The following is a 20,296-nucleotide window of genomic DNA, read 5'->3' on the forward strand; positions in this document are numbered from 1 at the left end:
GGGAGGAAAAGTAGTAGGAAGACGGTGTGAGCGAAGAGATGAGGGGATTGAAGGGGAAGAGGCAGAGTGACGAGAGGAGGAATGGGTAGGTTTACAACCCCCTTCATGGCAGCTCCCTGTCCCTGCCCCGCCAGGCACCCATGCCCCACGCACCAACACCCAGCCCCTCAAACTTGGCTGCCAGGTCCTTCCTCCGTGCTGCCTCCTCAGCCTCAGTCTCCAGGCGCCCCAGCACTCGCAGCAACAGACAGGCCCCAAGAGCTGAGGCCACAGAATTGGAACCCTGGAGAGACAGAGACGGGGGTCACAATTAGGGTCAGAGTTTGGAATGAGAGTCACAGAGGGGTGAAGAAGGTGAGAGGAAAGCTTGTGATCAAGGGAAGGGACACAGCCAGAGGTTAGGAATTAACTAAGGTCGGGAATTTCCTGGTGGTCCAGTGGTTAGGACTCCATGCTTCCATTGCAGGGGACACGGGTTTGATCCCTGGTCGGGGAACAAAGATCCCGCAAGCTGCGTGGCATGGCCAAAAAAAAAAAGAATTTAACCAAGGTCATCAGAGACCAAGGATGAAGTAATATTTGTAGATGGATCTGGAAGAAACTGGACATCAAGGGAAAATGTCAGAAGTCAGGTGGTTCAGAGACCAGGGGCTGGGCTGGAATTAAAATGACATCAGAGGTTACAGACAAGCCAAGAAGCAATGGAGATGTCACCTAAGATGGCAGAGTAGAGAACGTCAAAACACTGTCCCTCCACAAAAGCAACAAAGAAGCTGGCAAAAAACTGTCAAGATCAACTTTTTCGGAATTCTGGACTCTAACATAAAATTTACAGCAAACAGGAGAATGCTTAATGAAAGATCTCAGTAAAAGAGCACTGTGACATTTTAACTAATCCACTTACCATTGCCAATTCCCCAGCTCAGTGGTTGCCTTGAAGGCAACAGCCCATATTGCTGCTTCAGGTTGTTGGTATCAGAAGGAGCAATTCAGATCTTACTCTTAAATAATTGTGGTTGTGTGTATAAACCTAGCTGGTGGCTCTCTGAAGGGACAGCTCAAGGGTTGGCCTTTGTTTCACTGTTTTTGGTGCTTCCCCAGAGCAGAAGTGTCTTCCCAGGTGGTGTTTGAAAACATCAAACACAAATGTATCAGCCTCAGCTAACTGAGGCAAAGAATAACAGATTCTTTGCCTCAAGTAGCTGAGGCAAGCAATAGATACTCTGAACAGCTTGGGAGGGAAGAGGGAAGCAGCTGGGGAAGGAGATGCTTGGGGGAGTAAGGGGTTTTAAAAGCTCCTATGGGGAATTCCCTGGTGGTCCAGTGGTTAGGACTCTGAGCTTCCACTGCAGGAAGCACGGGTTAGATCCCTGTTGGGGGAACTAACATCCCGCATGCCACGCAGCACAGCCAAATAAATAAAGAAGTAAAAATAAAACAAAAAAATAAAAAGCTCCTACATGTACCAGGAAATCTAGAAGGCTACAAACATGACCAAGACTGGATGCATGCTCAGGAAAGACTATGGAAAGCCCTAAGCTTTCACCTCTGGCTGACCTTTAGGCTCAGCAAAAGCAGGAAGTGAAGGCTAAAGTCAAATTGTAAACAGCCTGCCTAAGTGTTGAAAGACAGCTCCACAAAGAGCCAACCTGCAAAGTGGAAGAGCTTTATTCCCCCACCCCTGTGCATTTAAGGGAATCTCTGTCAAGTCACTAGCTGACCACTAAGCTAACAGAATGGGATTTCAGTGGCCATACATGACAAAGAATACAGACTTTACCAAAATAGCTTAGGAAAGTCACTAAACAAACAACAACCACCCACAACAAGCAGCAACAACAACCCCTGAAGGAAGGAGTTAAGCTGATTTCCAAAGTTGCCATATTATAATATTCAAAATGTCCTGTTTTCAACAACAACAACAAAAATTATGAGGCATGCAAAGAAACAAAAAAGTATGACACATTCACAGGACAAAATAAATTAGGAAACTTAGCCACTGGATTTACTAGAGAAAGACTTTAAATCAACTATCTTAAGTATGCTCAAAAAGCTAAAGGAAATTATGAACAAAGAGCTAAAGGAAGCCAGGAGAATGATGTGTCAGCAAATAGAGAATAGAAATAAAGATATAGAAATTATAAAAAGGAACCAGGGACTTCCCTGGTGGCGCAGTGGTTAAGAATCTGCCTTCCAATGCAAGGGACATGGGTTTGAGCCCTGGTCCAGGAAGATCCCACATGCCACGAAGCAACTAAGCCCATGTGCCACAACTACTGAGCCTGTGCTCTAGAGCCCACGAGTCACAACTACTGAGCCCACGTGCCACAACTACTGAAGCCTGCACCCCTAGAGCCTGTGCTCTGCAACAAGAGAAGCTACCGCATTGAGAAGCCCGTGCATTGCAATGAAGAGTAGCCCCCACTCGCCACTAGAGAAAGCCTTCACGCAGCAACGAAGACCCAACGCAGCCAAAAATAAATAATTAAATAAATAAATTTTTAAAAAATAAAAAGGAACCAAATAGAAATTCTGGAGCTGAAAAGTGCAATAACTGAAATGAAAAATTCATTTAAAGGGCTTAAGAGCAGCTTTGAGGAGACAGAAGAAAGAATTTGTAAACTTGAAGATAGGTCAATTGCGATTATCCAGTTTGAGGTGCAGAAAGGAAAAAGAAGGAAGAAAAATAAACAGACCCTAAGAGATCTGTGGGACACCATCAACCATACCAACATATGCATAATGGGAGTCCCAAAAGGAGAGGACAGAGAGAAAGGGACAGAAAGAATATTTGAGGATATAACATACTAAAACTTCCCCAATCTGATGAAATACATGAATCTGTACATCCAAAAAGATGAAGAAACTCCAAGTAGGATAAATTCAAAGAGATCCACACTACAAAACATTATAATCAAATTACTGAAAGCCAAAAACAAAGAAAGAATTTTAAAATCAGCAAGACAGAAGTGACTCATCATATGTAAGGAATCTCAATAAGATTAACATGTAGGGTTAAATAATTATATATATAATAGTTATAAAACTATAAAACTCTTAGAAGGAAACATAGGGATAAAACTTCATGATCTTGGATTTGGCAATGGTTACTTAGATATGACACCAAAAGCACAAGAAAACAAAGGAAAAAAAAAGACAAATGGGACTTCATCAAAATGTAATACTTTTGTGCATCAAAGGACATTATCAACAAAAGGAAAAGACAGCCCACAGAGAGAGAGAATGTATTGGCAAATCATCTATCTAATAAGGGATTAATACCCAGAACATATAAAGAATTCTTTAAACTCGTCAACAAAAAAGACCAAAGAGTCAATTAAAAAATGGGCAAAGACTTGAATAGACATTTCTCTTAAGAAAGATAGATGGCCGATAAGCACATGAAAAGATTCTCAACCTCACTAATCATTAAGAAAATGCAAATCAAAACCAAGTGAGAGGGCTTCCCTGGTGGCGCAATGGTTAAGAATCCGCCTGCCAATGCAGGGGACACGGGTTCGAGCCCTGGTCCAGGAAGATCCCACATGCCGTGGAGCAACTAAGCCCGTGCACCACAACTACCGAGCCTGCGCTCTACAGCCTGCGAGCCACAACTACTGAGCTCACGTGCCACAACTACCGAAGCCCGTGCTCTGCAACAAGAGAAGCCACCGCAATGAGAAGCCCGCACACTGCAACGAAGAGTAGCCCCCGCTCGCCACAACTAGAGAAAGCCCACGCACAGCAACGAAGACCCAACGCAGCCAAAAATAATAAACAAATAAAATAAATAAATAAAAATAAAACTTAAAAAAAAAAAACCAAGTGAGAGGGACTTCCCTGGTGGTCCAGTGGTTAAGACTCCAAGCTCCCAATGCAGGGGGTTCGATCCCTGGTCAGGGAACTAGATCCTGAATGCCACAACCAAGAGCCTGCATGCCGCAATGAAGATCCCACGTGCCGCAACTAAGACCCGGCGCAGCCAAGTAAATAAATAAATAAATATTTAAAAAAAAAAAAAAACCAAGGTGAGATCACACCCATTAGGATGGCAATTATAAAAAAGAAAGAAAGAGACAGAGAGAGAGAGAGAGAGGAAGGAAGAGAAAAGAGAAAAGAAAAGAACAAGTGCTGGTGAAGATGTGGAGAAATTGGAACACTTGTGCATTGCTGGTGGAAATTTAAATGGTACCACCACTGTGGAAAATAGTATGGCAGTTCCTCAAAAAATTAAACCTAGAATTACCATATGGTCCAGCAATTCCACTCTTAGATATGTACTCAAAACAATTGAAAGCAGGGACTCAAACAGATATTTGTACACTAATCATAGCAGTATTATCCACAATAGCCAAAAGGTCAAAACAATCCACATGTCCATCAACAGATGAATGGATAAAGAAAATGTAGTATATCCATACAATGGAATATAATTCAACCTTAAAAAGGAAGGATGTTCTAATACATGCTACAACATTGATAAACATTTATCTCAATTTAAAAAAAAATCTATTTATTTTTAACCAATGACCGGATGGGCTGAAAATAACCCAGGGCTGAAGAACTCCTGTCAAGATATTTCTTCGACATAAAGATAGGGTCTGTCTTTGATCCTATTCGAATACCATGACTTTTTTTTAAACTTCTCAAATGTGTCCCAACACCTATGTCTCACCAGCTTTAATCCAGGCCCCCATCTTGGCTGCCTGAAGCTTTACCTTCCTACCTGGCATCCTTGCCTCTAGTCTTGTCCCCTTCTGCAATGCAACTACAACAATGCATTTAAATTGCAAGCACAATTATGATGAAATGAATCCCCATCAGCTACAGATAACGTCTAACTTCCTCATACAAGCAACCACTTTGAAAGGATGAGATTGATGCATATGTACGAACAAGGGTAAATGCCCAATATATACTGTTAATGGAAAAAGCAAGTTACAAGAAATGCATGATATGGGGGGGTGGGGAGGAAGAAACAGCACTCGGGGTCATATATCAAGAATGGAGTGGGGTGGGGGACGGGTGATATCCTAGGTCAGGGAATCTTACTGCACAAGCATTGGAGTTCGGTAGAAATAAAGGACAGGAATGTAGGAGAGAGTAGAATCAGAGATCAAGTCAGCACTCACCATCTCCCAGAAGTACACGGCCATCTGAGCCCTGTTGAGCAGCAGTGCCCAGAGGAGCAGGTCAATCCAGGGTGCCTGCCCGGGAACGGCTTCCAGCACAAGTTCTGAGGTAGCCTTGTCCCACAGCAGATACGACTGGAGGCGAGGAAGGCAAGGTGAGCGTTGTCTCCGCCCCAGACCTTTCCTGACTCCGCCCCAACCATCAGCCCCACACCCCGTTCAGTCACACACCCCGTGCTCTGACCACGCCCCCTCCTGGCATAGCCCCGCCCCCAGACCCTTTTGTGCTTCCCCCACCCACCCCATTCCTTACATCCTCCTTGCTGCCATCGCCCTGGTGGGTGCCCCCGGCGGGGAACGTCGGCGCACACGTCTTCCCCAGCAGCAACCGCAGCACCTGCCCCACCTTAGGGGGTTGTGGCTCCGAAGAGGGTTTAGAGACTGGGCCTTTGTTGCCTGTGCCGTGGGACGCCTGCTCCAAAAGGCTGTAGATAAGTGAGTTGGGGGGCGCTGCACTGTAGAGCTGGGCCAGGCGCGTAGGGGTCAGGAAGCGGTCCAGGCTAAGGCCATGGGAGATGAGCAAGCGCACGAACTCTGGCCGGTCATTCAGAAGGGCGTCCATGAGGGAGGCTTCCAGGTGGAAAGACTGGTGGGGGCGGAATGAATGGGGGAAGAGTTGAGCACAGAGACAGGCAGAAGGCCAGGTGAGGTCAGAGATTAAGGACAAGAGATGGGGGTACAGAGCTATGAGTGACAGATGGATGGATGGATGGTTGGATTGATGGATGGGTGGAGGGGTGGATGAGAGGATGGATGGGTGGGCAAGTAGATGGATGGATGGAGGGGGAGAGAGGGAACAAGATGGGGACAGATGGACAACCAGAGATGGATGGACAATTAAGAGAAGGCTGGACAGGCCATAAAGGAAGATAGAGCCAGATGTCAAAGGAGTCAGGGAGTGGGGGAAATGCATTCCTTTTGTCAGGATCCCCAATCGCCAGGCCCCAACCCCTCACCCGCCATCGGATATCCCCCCGGAAGAGTTCACTCTGGGCAATGTCCACACGGTTCCAAGCCACAGCCAAACGCAACTCATCCAGGTAAGCTGAGGCTTCAGAGCTCCCACAGGCTGAAAGGGTGAGAAGGAGAGGGGGCAAGAAGTCAGGGGAGGTTGGGAAGATCTGATGAATGTCTGTATTGCTTCTACTTGAGATGCCTGACATTTAAACTCTGTATAAAGGCAATGTTGTTGGGCAGAGTCTGGGGTCTTAAGAAGTCAGGCTATTACAAGCATAAGGTCATTCAACACAGGGGCAGAGTTGAATGTAAATCTCTTCAGACCAGCGGTTGAGAGGCCCCAAGAAAAGGAAAGGGAATCATTTATTCATTTAACATTTACTGAGGTAGGCTACGGGCCAGGCAGTAAGAGGGATGGAGAGAGATTGGATACAGTCCCTGCCCTGAAGGAGCTCATTCCCGGGAAGTATGTCCCAGAACCACATAACTGCCCTTAGAGTGATCGGTGCCCTTGGAGGAGGGCATAGAATGTGATTAGGACCCAGGGGAGGCTACAATCACAGAGGTATGGAGAGATCCAAGGGAGCCTCCTAGGGGATGCACATTGAGGTAAGGCTTTTGAAAGACTAGTAGGATTTGGAAGTGTGCATCTAAGGTGAGAAAAGAATCATCAAGGCAGCAGGAGCAGCTTGAGCAAAAGCCTCGGTGCAGGAAAGCACAGGCTATGATGGCAAATGTGAGTCACTCTGGTTTCCTGCAACTTGGGAGTATTTGTGAGACGAAAAGTAGCAGAAAAAATGTAAACATTAGCCGGACTTCGGAAGAACTTGGAGGTCATTAAATAGAACAAGGAAGAACAAGTGGCCTTTAAAAATTTGATCGGATAATTTAATGGATCCAAAAGTGTGCAGTCAACCTTGTGTGACCTTGGGCAAGTCACTTTCCCCCTCTCTGAGCCTCAGTTTCTTCATCTGCAAACTGGGGAGACGGTCCTTATAGGAAGGGTTAGAGGATCAGGGGCAATAATGTGTGCCAGCTGCTCAGCACAGTGCCTGGCTGTTCCTAGACTCTCATGAAGCATTCATCCCCTTCCCTCTTCCTTCCTCACCTGCTGAAACCCCATCCCTTCAACTCTGCCAACACTGAGACTGTCCAGCCATCTCCAGTTTCCCCAGCAGAGTGTGATCACTTGTACTTCTGCAGGCAACAGACTTAAAACACCACCCCCTCAAACCACATCTTAGAGAGCCGCTGTGTTTTCCCCCAGGAGGCTGATGAGTTAACTTCTGTAAAGTAAATCAGATTTGCCCACTGACTGTCATCCTCTATTAAAGGATGTGTCCCCACAAGAAATGGAATCATATTAAGAAGAGTTCCCATTTATTAGGCTCCCCCTGGGGACCAGGCACTGCCCATAATCTGCCTCTGAGGCCCACAACACTCCCGCCAGGTATTATCTCAGTTTTTCAGAGAGAGAAACGAAGGCTCAGAGAGGGAAAGTCTCTTTCTCAAAGTCACACAGCAGAGAGGGGGCCAAGCTGATACTCAAATTTTAGTTTTATCTGATTCCAAAGTCAAAAATAACTGCCACACCACAGAACATGGTAGATGCAGTTGGGGTGGGGACCTGGAACTCAGAACGCATTACAAATTGACACTATGCCTCTTGAGAGTTTTTATCTAAGTGGGTGTTTTCCCTGTAAAACTCTTCTGACACCAAAAACGACCCTCCCCACCCACATCCCCACAGAGCCCTGGGGAACCCCCTTACCACTTATTTATCCCACCTCCACATCTTACTAACTCCAAATTCTACTGGCTCTTCAAGGCCGCCCAGTTTAAATACCACCTCCCCGTTTTTCTGACAGCAGTTCCTCTCCCATGCTTTTGTCTTGAATTTTACTTAAGGTTGTGTCCAAACAACCCTGGTAGGAACTGCTTTTATCTCTGAGCCTAATCTTTGTTGAATGAATAATGAGCTCCATCCTCAGCCTCTACCAAGCAGCCATTATGCTCCCTACCTTGGTTTTCATCATGCATTCCTCTAGTGAAATATCAGGAGCTCCTTGCTGGGAGATAGCACTCTGGTTTTTCTCTGACTCCACCACCCCTCAGGGCTTAAAACATATTGGAGGCATATAGAAAAAGTAGAAAGGGTGAGTGGGTGGATAGATGGAAGAAGGGACGGATGGATGAAAAGATGGATGGATAGATGAAAGATGGATGGATGGAAGAATGATGAGTGGATGGAATTGTTACTAGATGTGTGAATAAACTGGTAGAAGGATGGGTGGATGGCAAGATGGATGGATGATTCGATGGATGGAAGAATGAAGGATGAATGGAATAATGGGTAGATGGAAAGATCAATGTACATATGGCTGGCTGGATGGATAAAGGATGAAAGGATGGGTGGATGGATACAACAGAAGGAAAGCAACGTTGGAACATAATGAAAGTATCTTGGGAAAACTGTCCAAATAACTCCATGCAAAGCCCCAAAAGGTAATGATAAAAGGAAAAAGATAAAAGGGGGCGCAATTTAGAGAGGATGGATAAAGTGCCGAGGCCAAGAGAGATGTCCAAAGTTGAGCTGACAGTGGGGGAAGTTTTGGGACTCCAAGCCTTACCCTTGACAAGGGCCTTCAAAACGATGGTCTCAAATTCCTCAGGGCCATCATTAGCTGAATAGACTGTCAGCAGCTCCTTCCGAGTCATGATCCTCTCCACCTGCAGGATACCAAATTTTGCAACCCACACCCAACTCCCTGGCCCTGTCCACAGAGATATAGGAGAACATTCCCCTGCAGGACCCAGTAGTCTAGGTGCCTAGCACCCTCTACTCCCAGAACTTAGGGGGGATCCAGGCCCCCAGGCCTCTCCTCCCTTAGACCCAGGAATCCAGGCTCCCAGCCTTTCCTCCCTCATATCCATGAGGCTGGGCCCCCATTCCCCTTCCCTTGGATCCAGGACTCCAAATCCTCAGCATCCTCACCTCTCAAGACCCAGGAACCCAGGTTCCCAGCTCCCTCCCATCTCAGGTTCCTGAGTTGGGCCCCCAGTGTCATACCTGGGCCTGTAGGATCTCAGGGTCCCCTTTGGGGAAGAAACGTTTAATCAGATCTTGGGCTTCACATCGCCTGCCTCCTCCACTCCCTGGAGCCAGAGTGTGGATCTCTGCCAGGCAGTCTGCAGCTCCCCCAGACCCGGCCACCAGGAGGCAGGGGAGCTGAGCCTGGGTGGCATTCTCTATCCGCTACAGGACAAAAGCGGGAGTCAGGTTAGGGAAGGAAAGTATTCACACCTCCTGGAGTCTAGATTCCCAGCCCCCTCCTCCCCTAGGACCCAGGAGTACAGCCCCCGGCTACTGCCCCCGCCCTTAGACCCAGGCACCTGGGCCCTTATACCTTCAACATCTTTTCATCACCATCAATCAAGAGAAGGAGGACAGGGATGTCAATTCCAGTCCCTGAGGAGAGAAGAGAGCACAGGGCTTGGTCACCTCCCATCAGCCTCTGTCAGCGATGGGAGAGAACCACATTTCCCAGGAGTCCCCAGGGCAAATGCTTGGGAGGGGCCAGATCTTGAAGACAGTAATGTTCAACTTCTCAAGGGAGGAGAGGGCTGGGAGCCTGGACTCCTGGGTTCCCGAATGAGGCATGAGTCAATCCTATAACTGATTAACCATCCAGGAGCCAGGAGAGGATGAAAGTGCAAATTGAAAATCAAGGAAATAAGGAATAGAAAGGACTATCCAAATACAATAAAGATATTTATCAAAGCCCAATAGCAAACGCATATAAGTTTTTTATGAACTCTATTCCAAATAAAATAAGAACTGAAACAACATTACTACTATTCACACTTATCTAGGAGTTTTGAGCTAATGTAACAATGCAAGAAAATGAAATAGTTGGAATGAAAACTTGTATATATATTTTTTAAGCTGGAAGAGACAAAGGTATCTATTTGAAGGAAAGATGATTTATATTCTCAGAAAATTTGAGAGACTCCACTCAGAATAACTAAATATTAATAAGAGAATTTGGTTAAGAGGATTAATACAAGAAAAATAAATAAAAAACTTTTCTCCAACTATTATAATATGTATCTTATCCATGTTTTCACAAAAATGATAAACTACCTGGGAATTAATTCATACAGAAAGGTATAATATTTTTATAAGGAGATTGATAAACCTTATATAAGGACAAGGCCTGAATAAATGGTAAAACAAATACCATGTTAACCTGTCACAATGTAACACATAAATTCAATGCAGTTTGGAGAAAGAGGGAGGTAGGAGGAGGTTGGCAATGTTTTCCTTTTTTTTTCTTAATGGAACAAAATAATTTTTACATTAATATGAAAGAATTAATATCAGAAGAGTTAAGAAATGTTTGAGAAATGACAGTGGGGAGAAACTTTCCCTAATATACATTCAAACGTCTTTAAACTGCTGTAAACAACAAGAACAAATATATATATATATATATATATATATATTTTTTTTATTTTTTTTTTTGCCGCGCTGCACAGCATGTTGGGTCTTAGTTCCCTGACCAGGGATTGAACCTGCACCCCTTGCATTGGACACGCAGAGTCTTAACCACTGGACCACCAGGGAAGTCCCAAACAAAATATATTTTTGGCACAGGAATAAATAGAGAGGTAGAAGAGGAAAAGGTTCAGAAATACTTCAACATATAAAGGAACTGAATATACAACTTAAGTGGCATTTCAATTTAGCTGGGAAAAGATGGTTTATTTATTAAATGGACATGAAGAAAACGTGGCTTCCCATTTGTAAGAAAAAAATGTAGACTCCCTATCTCAAGACACCTAAAAATCATTTCCAGATGGATTAAAAGTTTAAACATAAAAATATAAGATATTAAAAAAGAAGACAACATATTTGTATAGCATTGGAGTGAAATGGACCTTCCTAAAAAACCAAGGGAAACCAAGGGGCTATAAAAGGAACAACAAATATATCTAACCACATAAAAATGATAGAATTTTTATGGAAGTAGACACCATAATTAAAGTATCTTTTAAAAATTTTACATCTAACAGTCAAAGCGTTACTAAGGACAGGATACAAAGAATTCTTACAAAAAGACAAGAAAGAAATAACCCAATTCAAAAATGTGCAAAGAATATGAATAGACAGTTCATAATTGAGGAAATCTGATTGGCCAACAAAATATGTTTATATCTTTTAATAGTGGTTAGATAAATTAAAAAATCAAATGAAAAGTGGCATGTCACTTTTTATCCATCAAATTTGCCAAAAAAAAATTTTAAACCAAGAGTATCCAGAGCCGGTTAAGACCGGACAGAAAAGGAAACTCTCACACATTGTCGATGAGAGTGAAAACTGCTACACACTTTTAGAAAGTTATCTAGTACTATCTATTAGTATACACACAGGGCAATCTCACTTGGGGGATCTACTGTATAGAATTTAAAACACCTGGATGTAATTATGGATGTTCATACAAAGATATTTATTCAGCATTGTTTGTAGTGCCAAACACTGATAGCACTTTAAGTATCCACCAATTGAGAAAAATTTAAATAACAGATGGTACAACCATTACCAAGGAATATCATGCAACTATTAAAAGGAGATACAGGGCTTCCCTGGTGGCGCAGTGGTTGAGAGTCTGCCTGCCAATGCAGGGGACACGGGTTTGAGCCCTGGTCTGGTAAGATCCCACATGCCGCGGAGCAACTAGGCCCGTGAGCCACAATTACTGAGCCTGCGCGTCTGGAGCCTGTGCTCCGCAACAAGAGAGGCCGCGCTAGTGAGAGGCCCGCGCACCGCGATGAAGAGTGGCCCCCACTTGCCGCAACTAGAGAAAGCCCTCGCACAGAAACAAAGACCCAACACAGCCATAAGTAAATAAATAAAAATTAAAAAAAAAAAAAAAAAAGGAGATACAAGATAGAGTAGTTTGTATCTAAAAGGGATGGTTGTAAGAGAGTGATATGTATATGTATAGTATAAAAGAGAGAAAGGAACACCATTGAGCATAGGATTTTATAAGCATAGACAAAGATATAAAAGGATTAACTCCAAACCATATAACACAGATTACCCCAATAGAAGGGATTGGAGCTGGGAAGGGAATTTTCTAACGTCTTTTTTTTTTCTTCTTTGACCAGTGGGTTATTTACAAACTACAATTCAGGCAATGATATGAATTTCCTTATATACCTTCGCATGGTTTGATTAGTTCCAATAAACACATATTAAAGCTGCCATAAAATATTATGTTGAGTGAAAGAAGCCAATCTCAAAAGGTCATGTATTATATTATTCCATTTATTTATCTTCTGGAAAAGAGAAGACTAGAGTGATGGAAAACAGATCAGTAGCTGCCAGGGGCTGGGCACAAAAGGAATGCCTTCATGGTAACAGAACTGGTCTATGTCCTGACTGTGGACATGAATCTCTACATATGCCTAAACTCACAGAATTATACACCCCAAAAAAGTCAGTTTACACCCCAAAAAGATAATTTTAAAAATAAGATTAAAGTTGCCAAAAAGCTAAGTAAAGTTTAAGAATTAAATGAGGGACTTCCCTGGTGGTGCAGTGGTTAAGAATCCGCCTGCCAATGCAGGGGAAACGGGTTCTAATCCCTGGTCCGGGAAGATCCCACATGCTGTGGAGCAACTAAGCCGGTGCGCCACACTACTGAGCCTGCGCTCTAGAGCCCATGAGCCACAACTACTGAGCCCTCATGCCACAACTACTGAAGCCCACGCGCCTAGAGCCCGTGCTCCGCAACAAGAGAAGCCACCGCGATGAGAAGCCCGTGCACTGCAACGAAGAGTAGCCCCCGCTCGCCACAGCTAGAGAAACCCCGCACACAGCAACGAAGACCCAACGCAGCCAAAAATAAATAAATACTTTAAAAAAAAAAGAATTAAATGGACACTTTTTAAAATACAGGAAATGTTCATAAAGAAGCAGGTTTCTGTTTAGTTGACTTTCTACATTGGGCATTTCTTTCTGTTTTAGTGATTTCTGCCCTGTCTTTATTATATCCTTGCTTCTGCTTTCTCTAGATTTGATTTGCTCTTCTGTTTCTAGGATTTTTTTAAATTGGAGACTTAAATCATTGATTTTCAACCTTTCTTTTCTTTTCATTTTAGATAAGCATTTAAGTCTACAGATTTCCCTCTAAGTACTGCATTAGTTGCATCCCCAAAGTGTTGGTATGTCATAACATCATTATCATTCAGTTCAAAATATTTTCTAGCTTCTTTTTTTTTTTCCTTCTTTGATCTGTGGGTTATTTACAAACTACAGTTCATGCAATGATATGGATGAATCTCACAGAAATAATGTCGAATATGAGAAGGCAGAATTTAAAACATGGGGTTGTATTCATATGAAACACGGTCAGAACTACTCTATGCTGTGACAAGCAGAATAGGGTGGCTCTTGGGTGTGGGCAGAAGGCTTCTGGGGGCTGGTATTATTCTGTTTCTTGATCTGGGTGCTGGTTGCATAAGTGGGTTCAGTTTGTTAAAAATTCATCAAGCTGTCCACCTTTCGGTATTGTAGATTTCAAGATAATGATTTTTTCAAACACAGCAAATGATGGGAGAAGGCACTTGACTACAGGAAACTCCACCTGGCCGCAACCCCCAAATTCCGACCAGATCTGACCACTGGGATCCTGAGCCTTGGGCTGTGAATCCCCAGTGGAAGGAGCCACTCACCTCCCACGCCCGTCTTCTGTTGGGCAAGGTAGGACTCGAAGCCCAAGCGGAAGCGGTTCTCGCCGCCCAGGCGGCTGTGGGTGCCGTCGTCCACCAGGAGGAAGGCCGAATAGTTGTAGTCAAGAGGGAACTGGACCCCATCCTCAGGGTCACCGTGCCACCGGTACCTCGCAGGAAACGAGCCCTGGGGGACAGGTGGCAAGACCAGGGAGTCTTTCCATCAGGGCCAAGAGGACAGACACCAGTCGTTCGTCCTTCAGACCCAGGAGACCAGACACCCAGCCCCCTCCTTGTCCAAGACCCTGGGTCCCACCTTGGGGTTGATGAGGGTGTGTCTATTCCGAACCACACCCCAGGGGGCCACGCCCATGGCCACCACCTTGTTGCCCCCAGTCCTGGCCGTCTGGTGGTCCCGCACAGCCACACCCACATGCCGTCCAATGCCCTTGTGCAGCCCTCCGGTGACAATCCAGGCCCCTACACAGCGACACAGACTGGTGGTGAGATCCAGAGACACACAGGAGTGCAGAGACAGAGAGAGAGAGACTAGAGAGTGAGACAAAACCCCACACACAAAGACGGGATGGGGGGAAAACAGAATTCCAGGGAAGTGGCGGAGATGGGGGAGCAGTTGGCCCCGGCCCAGGAGGCAGAGCCCCTGCCCACCCTCAGTCACCTGTGTTCTGGGCAGCCCGCACCAGCCCGCGTCGCAGCAGGTCCTGCAGCCAAGTCTGCAGGGTGGGGTCCCCCGACCCCCCCAGCACTGACACCACCAGGTTCGGGGCCTGGAAGCCCCATATGTTCGTGACCAGATTATAAACTGTAGCTGGATCCGCGCGGTCAGAGAGCCGGAGGAACTGTGGACACACAAGAGGAAGGGACATGGGGAGGGGGACAGAGACAGAGAGAAAGGGACAGAGACGCAGAGAGAGGAGCACAGAGATGGGGGGAGGGGAGACGGGGACAGAGACCCAGAGAGGAGGGATGGAGACCCAGAGAGAGGAGGACAGAGACCCAGAGAGAGAGAGAGGGGGACAGGCTCAGAAAAGACAGACAGTGGTGGAGGGGACAGGGATCCAGGAGAGGTGAAGATAGGGATGGGCAAATGAAGAGACACAGCGTTCAGCTGGGACACCCCCAGGCCCTGGCTCCGGGAGCCCCTGAGGCATGCAGCCCCACTGGTCAACCCTGGCCCTGCCCAGACATGCAGGCCTCACATTGCTGGCCTTGCGGCTGGCACCCAGGAAGTCCAGGTCTCCGAAGGCATCTGTGGGCTTCTCCGTGGTGTGCAGGTCACTGTCCCATACGGTCACCACGGCTGCCCCGAATGCATCCTCCACAGCCACCGATGGGTGGGCACACCGGGGTTGCCCACACTGGCACAAGGTCCCCCTGAGGGGGGAGGGGAAGGAGGAGAATGAAGCCCAGAGGTGTCCGCACCGACCCCAAGCATCCTGTAGAAATGTCCATATTTCTGCACCTCCCTCCAGAGGAGCTCACAATCCATACTGACCCTGGCACTGGCCCTCCACGGTTCTGACCAGCCTGAGGGAGAGACTGGCAGGGAGGTCTCCCTGAGCAGGGAGGTCTACATACCAGGCCCCACACTCACTGTTGCCTTCAGGGCCTGAGGTGGAAAAGTGCAGGGGGCCATCGGGGATGTCCTTGCTGCCCCCATTTCAAACAGATGATATTCACATGAAAAGGAAAATCAAGAGAGTGATTCACAGAGCACGCATGCACTAGAGGCCAAGGCAGCTGTGTGACTTTGAGCAAGTAGCTTCATCTCTCTGAGCCTAAATTTCCACCTCAAATGGAAAGACAATGATAGCACAGCCTACGTCATAGAACTATGAGGAGCCAATGAAATAACACAACATTTCCTAAAATGGGGGCCGCATACCAGATCCAGTCTCCGTGAACTCCACACAGAGCTTTAAATAACCTTGAACAACACAGTGAGAAAGTCATTCCTTTTTGAGCTCTCCTGATTACTGTCAAGGAGAGAGGCTCAGCGGGTGCTAGAATATTTTTAATGCCTAACTCTTTACTTTTTCTTTTTAACAGAGAAAAGCTAGCCTCATGCTCAGAAAACTGGGCTGGCAACAGCAACCATTTAGACGGTAAATACTTTTTATTTGGTTTTCATTGTGATTGTCTTTTATGCCTTGTTTCTTTCTCTTTGTGGCAAATGGAACAGATTTTGCATTTATGGTGATCACATATGAAACTTTTTTCCCCCTAAATAAATACACAAGTATCCCTTGTCACCTAATGGGATTGGCACCTGAGTTTAAAAACAGGAAGCAACACGGGTTTGGGAGATGAGGGATTTATTTGAAAATGTGTCTAAATCTCTTTGGTCCCTGATTCCAGAAGGGATTCAAATATCAGGGGAGACCTGCATTTATGTAAACAGAGTGAGCCATGACTTAAGGACTAATTTTATGGAAAGAATGGCACAGGTGCTCCATGGATTTGACAAGAGTTGTAAAGTCACTAAAAGAATGGCCAACAAATCCAAACAGAATACACCAGCTCCTGGCACAGTAAGGAATATGGGATTCACCCCTCCGTCTTCCTGAGTCTACCTCCAGGGTCCTGGCATGCCTCAGTTTACCCACTTGATCCTTTCACCCATCTCAACCCCGTCCCTGGACCCCCCTCATTCCTGTCCATCTACTTCTCATGAGCCCTTCCAGGCAAAATTTCTTCATGGAATGTTCCAGAACCTGAACTGTCCAGTACAGTAGCCTCTAGTCACACCGTGCTCCTTATATTCAAATAAATTAAAATTAAATACAATTAAAAATTCAGTTCCTCAGTTGCTCTGGCCACATTTCAAGTGATTAGGAGCCACATGTGGCTGATGGCTGCCATATTGGATGTGGATATAGAACATTTTCACCATTGCAGAAAATTCTGGTAGACAGCACTGGCAGACTCCCCCTCTGTCCGTCTCACCTCCTACCCCCCCTTTCTCTGTGTGGCCACTGAAACCGAAATTGTTCCCGATAAAATCAGCAATTACCTGCACGTCCCTGAATACAGTGGCTTCTATTCAGGTCTCATCTGACTCAGACAAAGTAGCACTGGTCATAGCTAAAAGGCTGATTCTAGAAAACCTTCTCCTTGGCAAAGCACACCTGTTCCCCTGGCTGCTCTGTCTCTGACTCATCTGTGGCTTTCTCTTGCTCTGTGCCTCCCTTGAGTGTAGGTGTTCCCCAGAGCCAGGACCACATGCCTTCCCTACATGGGTCTCAAACTCAGTGCCCCCAAGGGCCAGGCAGGTAACATAAGAGAAAGAAGCATCAGGTGGAAAATTATAAGTGGATGTGCCGGAGGCTGTGCGGACTTGAGGCAGCATGTCTGTCTTGAAGCATTCAGAGACGAGTGTTTAGCAATCGTCTTCCGTGGAAAAAAAAAAAAAACATTGGCCATAGAATTGCCAGTTTGCAACCTCCTCTGATTTTACACTTTCTTCTCTCCATCCTACTTCCACAGTTTCCATTACCACCTACAGCTAGGACTTCTCAAATCTTGGATGGAAGTCACAGACCTTTCCTGAGTCCCTGAGCCAGGTTTGCAACGCCCCTGGCTCCCCCAGGCCCCTCCCACACACGAAGTCCCACTCTGAGCTGGGTGACATTTCCCAAACCTACTCATGCACCTGGATTCCCATCTCGGGGACAAGCTCACTGTTTCCCAGGCCCCAGACCAGATGTCTGGGCCCATCCTCCCCTCTCCCCTCTCACTCTGCAAATCCATCGGTCCCCAAGCTCCTGCCCCTGGCCTGCCTCAGGCCTGTTCTCCTCCCACCTGCCCCTTGCCCAGCCTCTTCCCCAGCTTCCTGAACTATTCATCCTTACGTGGCCCTCAAAGCATCTTTCCACACCCAGAGCTGACCCTGCCCCTCCCATGGCTCCCGGGAACACCAAGACACGGTCCCAACCCCTCGGGGTGACATTTAAGGCTGTGTGACTTCTGGCCCTGCCCTCCTGCTTGATATCCTCTTTCAGATGCTCCTTGCACCTTGAACTCTGCCCCATTTGCAAGCCATATCATCAATAGGGGGCAATTTATACTTGTTGTTCCCACTCCTGGAATCCAACCCACCTTCAACTGTCAAACTCCAACTTTATCACCTTCCAGTGTCACCTCATTAGCCCCTCCTCCTCCAGAAGCCATTGGTGACACCCTGTGTCCCCTCCCCAGACTTAACCAGATGCCTCCTCTTGGCTCCCACTGGGCCCAGTGGCTTGTCCTTTGCAGCTCCCATCTCCTTGCCTTAGAATCATCTTCCTCCCACCAGACCAGAGGTTCCTAAACTTCCTTGACCGCCCTTTCCATCAGTAAAAGTTTTTGAGCACTCACCCCCAAATAATATATATGTTTATTTATACATAATTCAAGCCATCCTGCACTAATATAGTCATAATAAAACACACACTAAATTAGGAACGTTGACATTTCCCATACTCCAAAGATTGCCTTGAGGACACTAGAAAGCCAAAACCCACTTGAGAGACCATCACTGAAGGCCAGGAGCTCCTAAGGGTGGCCACTCCCCACCCCCCAGCCACCCAGCACAAGCACAGGCCCTACACATGCTAGTAATTGCTACCTTCCGGTGGTTCCTATGGACATATTTTCCAGTGCTTACTATGTGCTGGGCACTGTTTCAGAAATATCACAAGCAGTAACTTGTTTAATTCTCACAATATCCGCAGGAAACAGAGCCTGTTTTTATGCCCAGATGATAGATGCGGCCCAGAGAAGTGAAATGACTTGCCCGAAGCCACACAGCACGTGTCCCAGCTGAAATCTGAACCCTGGCAGGGCCTGTGCTCTTGAAAATAATGCCCCCTTGGAAGCGCTGAGTGAGAGTTTCTTGGAGGAATGAACGAATGAGTGAATGAATGAAACAGAGAGAGCCAAGAAAGAAAGACAGAGAAAGTGACACCAGGAGGCAGAGACACACAGAAGGCACACGGGGAAGGAAAAAACCATAACCCAGCCCTGGGGCTTGAACACTGACCCTGAGCGGGAGGATGGGAAATTGGAAGTGTTTGCAGACTGACCCAAGCCCTCCCCGAGGTAGAGAGCCACTAGGAAACGCCCTAGGGAGTATCGGCTCTGACAAGACTGGGGAAGGGAAGGAACCGAAGGGCGGGGTCTGCGGTGGGTGGGGTCAGCGGACCCGGGACACTCTGGGGTCCGTCCCCGGGGCGAACTCCTCACCCCGCATCTGTGGGGTCAACGATGAAAGTCGTGCACGTCTTCTTCTTGAAGATCTTGGGGATCCAGCTCTGGAGACAGGAACAAGGATTGGGGGTTGTTGATCCAGTTCGGTCCTATGGGTCACGGAGTGACCCACCCGCGCCCTAGCCAGAGAGCCAGGAGTCCGGGACCCCAGTGCCCTCCTCTCCCAGACTCAGGAGACTCGACCCCCCCAACCCCCTCACCAATCCGTCCCCAAGGACCCTGGAGTCCGGGTCCCCAGCAACCCCTTCCTTTGTCTGACCCAAGAATCTGGGTCTCAAGCACCCTCCTCTCTGGAAACCAGGAGGCCAGGCCCTAGCTCCCTGTTCCCTCAGGCCCGGGTCCGGCCGCTGTACCTGCTCCTTCTCCGCACCCACCATGCTGCCGCAGCCACCGCAATCTATCCGACTCCCTGCATTCCCTCCACCAACCGGGTTCTAGATGCGCCCTGGACAAACCGGATCCGCCACTTCCCAGCCCAGCCTGGGGCGGGGCCAGGTCTGGGGGGCGGGGAGTCTCGGAGAAGCGTAGAGCGGGAGGCGGGGCAAAGGGTCGGACAGGACCCAGAGAGAGGCGGGCAGGGACGCAGGGAGAGGGGGACAGGAACCCAGGGAGAGGGGACAGAGACCCAAAGAGGAAATGCCAGCGATGAGAGAGAGGGCACACTGACCCAGGTCGGGGGATGGGGGGCGGGAAACACAAAGACTTAGCTGGGGGCAGAGAATCAGAAAGGGGGAACAGAGATTGGCGGGGCGCTACATTGACCCAAACACGGAGAGAGAGAGAAAGGTTTGGATGGGTGGCAGACACTCAGAGTGAGAGGGAGAAGGGGACAGAATCCTCAGGAGGTGGGCAACAGGGACCCTGAGAGAGAGCTGGTGAAGAAACAATGACAGAGAGAGGGAGACCCATAAAGAAGGATGGGAACCCAAAGAGCGAGGGCGACGGTGACAGGATGAGGAGTGGGAGGTATTGATATGCGGACAGGCAGGGCCACATGTCTCCTGACAGCTCTCTGACAGGGACAGCTGCGGCCTCCTGGGTAACCTGAGCCCCTTGCCCCCCCTCGCTGTATTTATAGCCCTGGCCTGGCACCATCCCCTGCCCCCAGATCTGAGTTCCAGGGACAGGAGGTCATGGGTACG

At 47.3% G+C, this 20,296-nt stretch overlaps 1 protein-coding gene across 6 annotated transcripts in view; it reads right to left on the reverse strand.

The window, feature by feature from the left end:
- TRPM4 (transient receptor potential cation channel subfamily M member 4) overlaps window positions 1-19,634 on the reverse strand; it is a 36,331-nt gene extending 16,697 nt beyond the window's left edge. For 3 of the 6 annotated variants that reach the window (XM_036834280.1, XM_036834282.1, XM_036834284.1), the window contains exons 1-13: window positions 19,508-19,634; window positions 19,131-19,198; window positions 15,107-15,281; window positions 14,566-14,746; window positions 14,203-14,366; window positions 13,890-14,073; window positions 9,557-9,618; window positions 9,220-9,405; window positions 8,780-8,879; window positions 6,149-6,261; window positions 5,446-5,778; window positions 5,133-5,267; window positions 154-283 (exon numbers count right to left, since the gene is read on the reverse strand). In XM_036834280.1, the coding sequence (XP_036690175.1) occupies window positions 154-283; window positions 5,133-5,267; window positions 5,446-5,778; window positions 6,149-6,261; window positions 8,780-8,879; window positions 9,220-9,405; window positions 9,557-9,618; window positions 13,890-14,073; window positions 14,203-14,366; window positions 14,566-14,746; window positions 15,107-15,281; window positions 19,131-19,198; window positions 19,508-19,531 (1,855 nt within the window). In that variant the 5' untranslated portion in view covers window positions 19,532-19,634. Of the gene's footprint in view, window positions 1-153; window positions 284-5,132; window positions 5,268-5,445; window positions 5,779-6,148; window positions 6,262-8,779; window positions 8,883-9,219; window positions 9,406-9,556; window positions 9,619-13,889; window positions 14,074-14,202; window positions 14,367-14,565; window positions 14,747-15,106; window positions 15,282-19,130; window positions 19,199-19,507 lie in introns of those variants that run through there. The other 3 variants (XM_036834281.1, XM_036834283.1, XM_036834285.1) reach the window with 3 other exon arrangements.
- Window positions 19,635-20,296: the final 662 nt, after the last annotated feature.

Source organism: Balaenoptera musculus, chromosome 19, assembly GCF_009873245.2.
Source record: "Balaenoptera musculus isolate JJ_BM4_2016_0621 chromosome 19, mBalMus1.pri.v3, whole genome shotgun sequence".
NCBI lineage: Eukaryota > Metazoa > Chordata > Mammalia > Artiodactyla > Balaenopteridae > Balaenoptera > Balaenoptera musculus.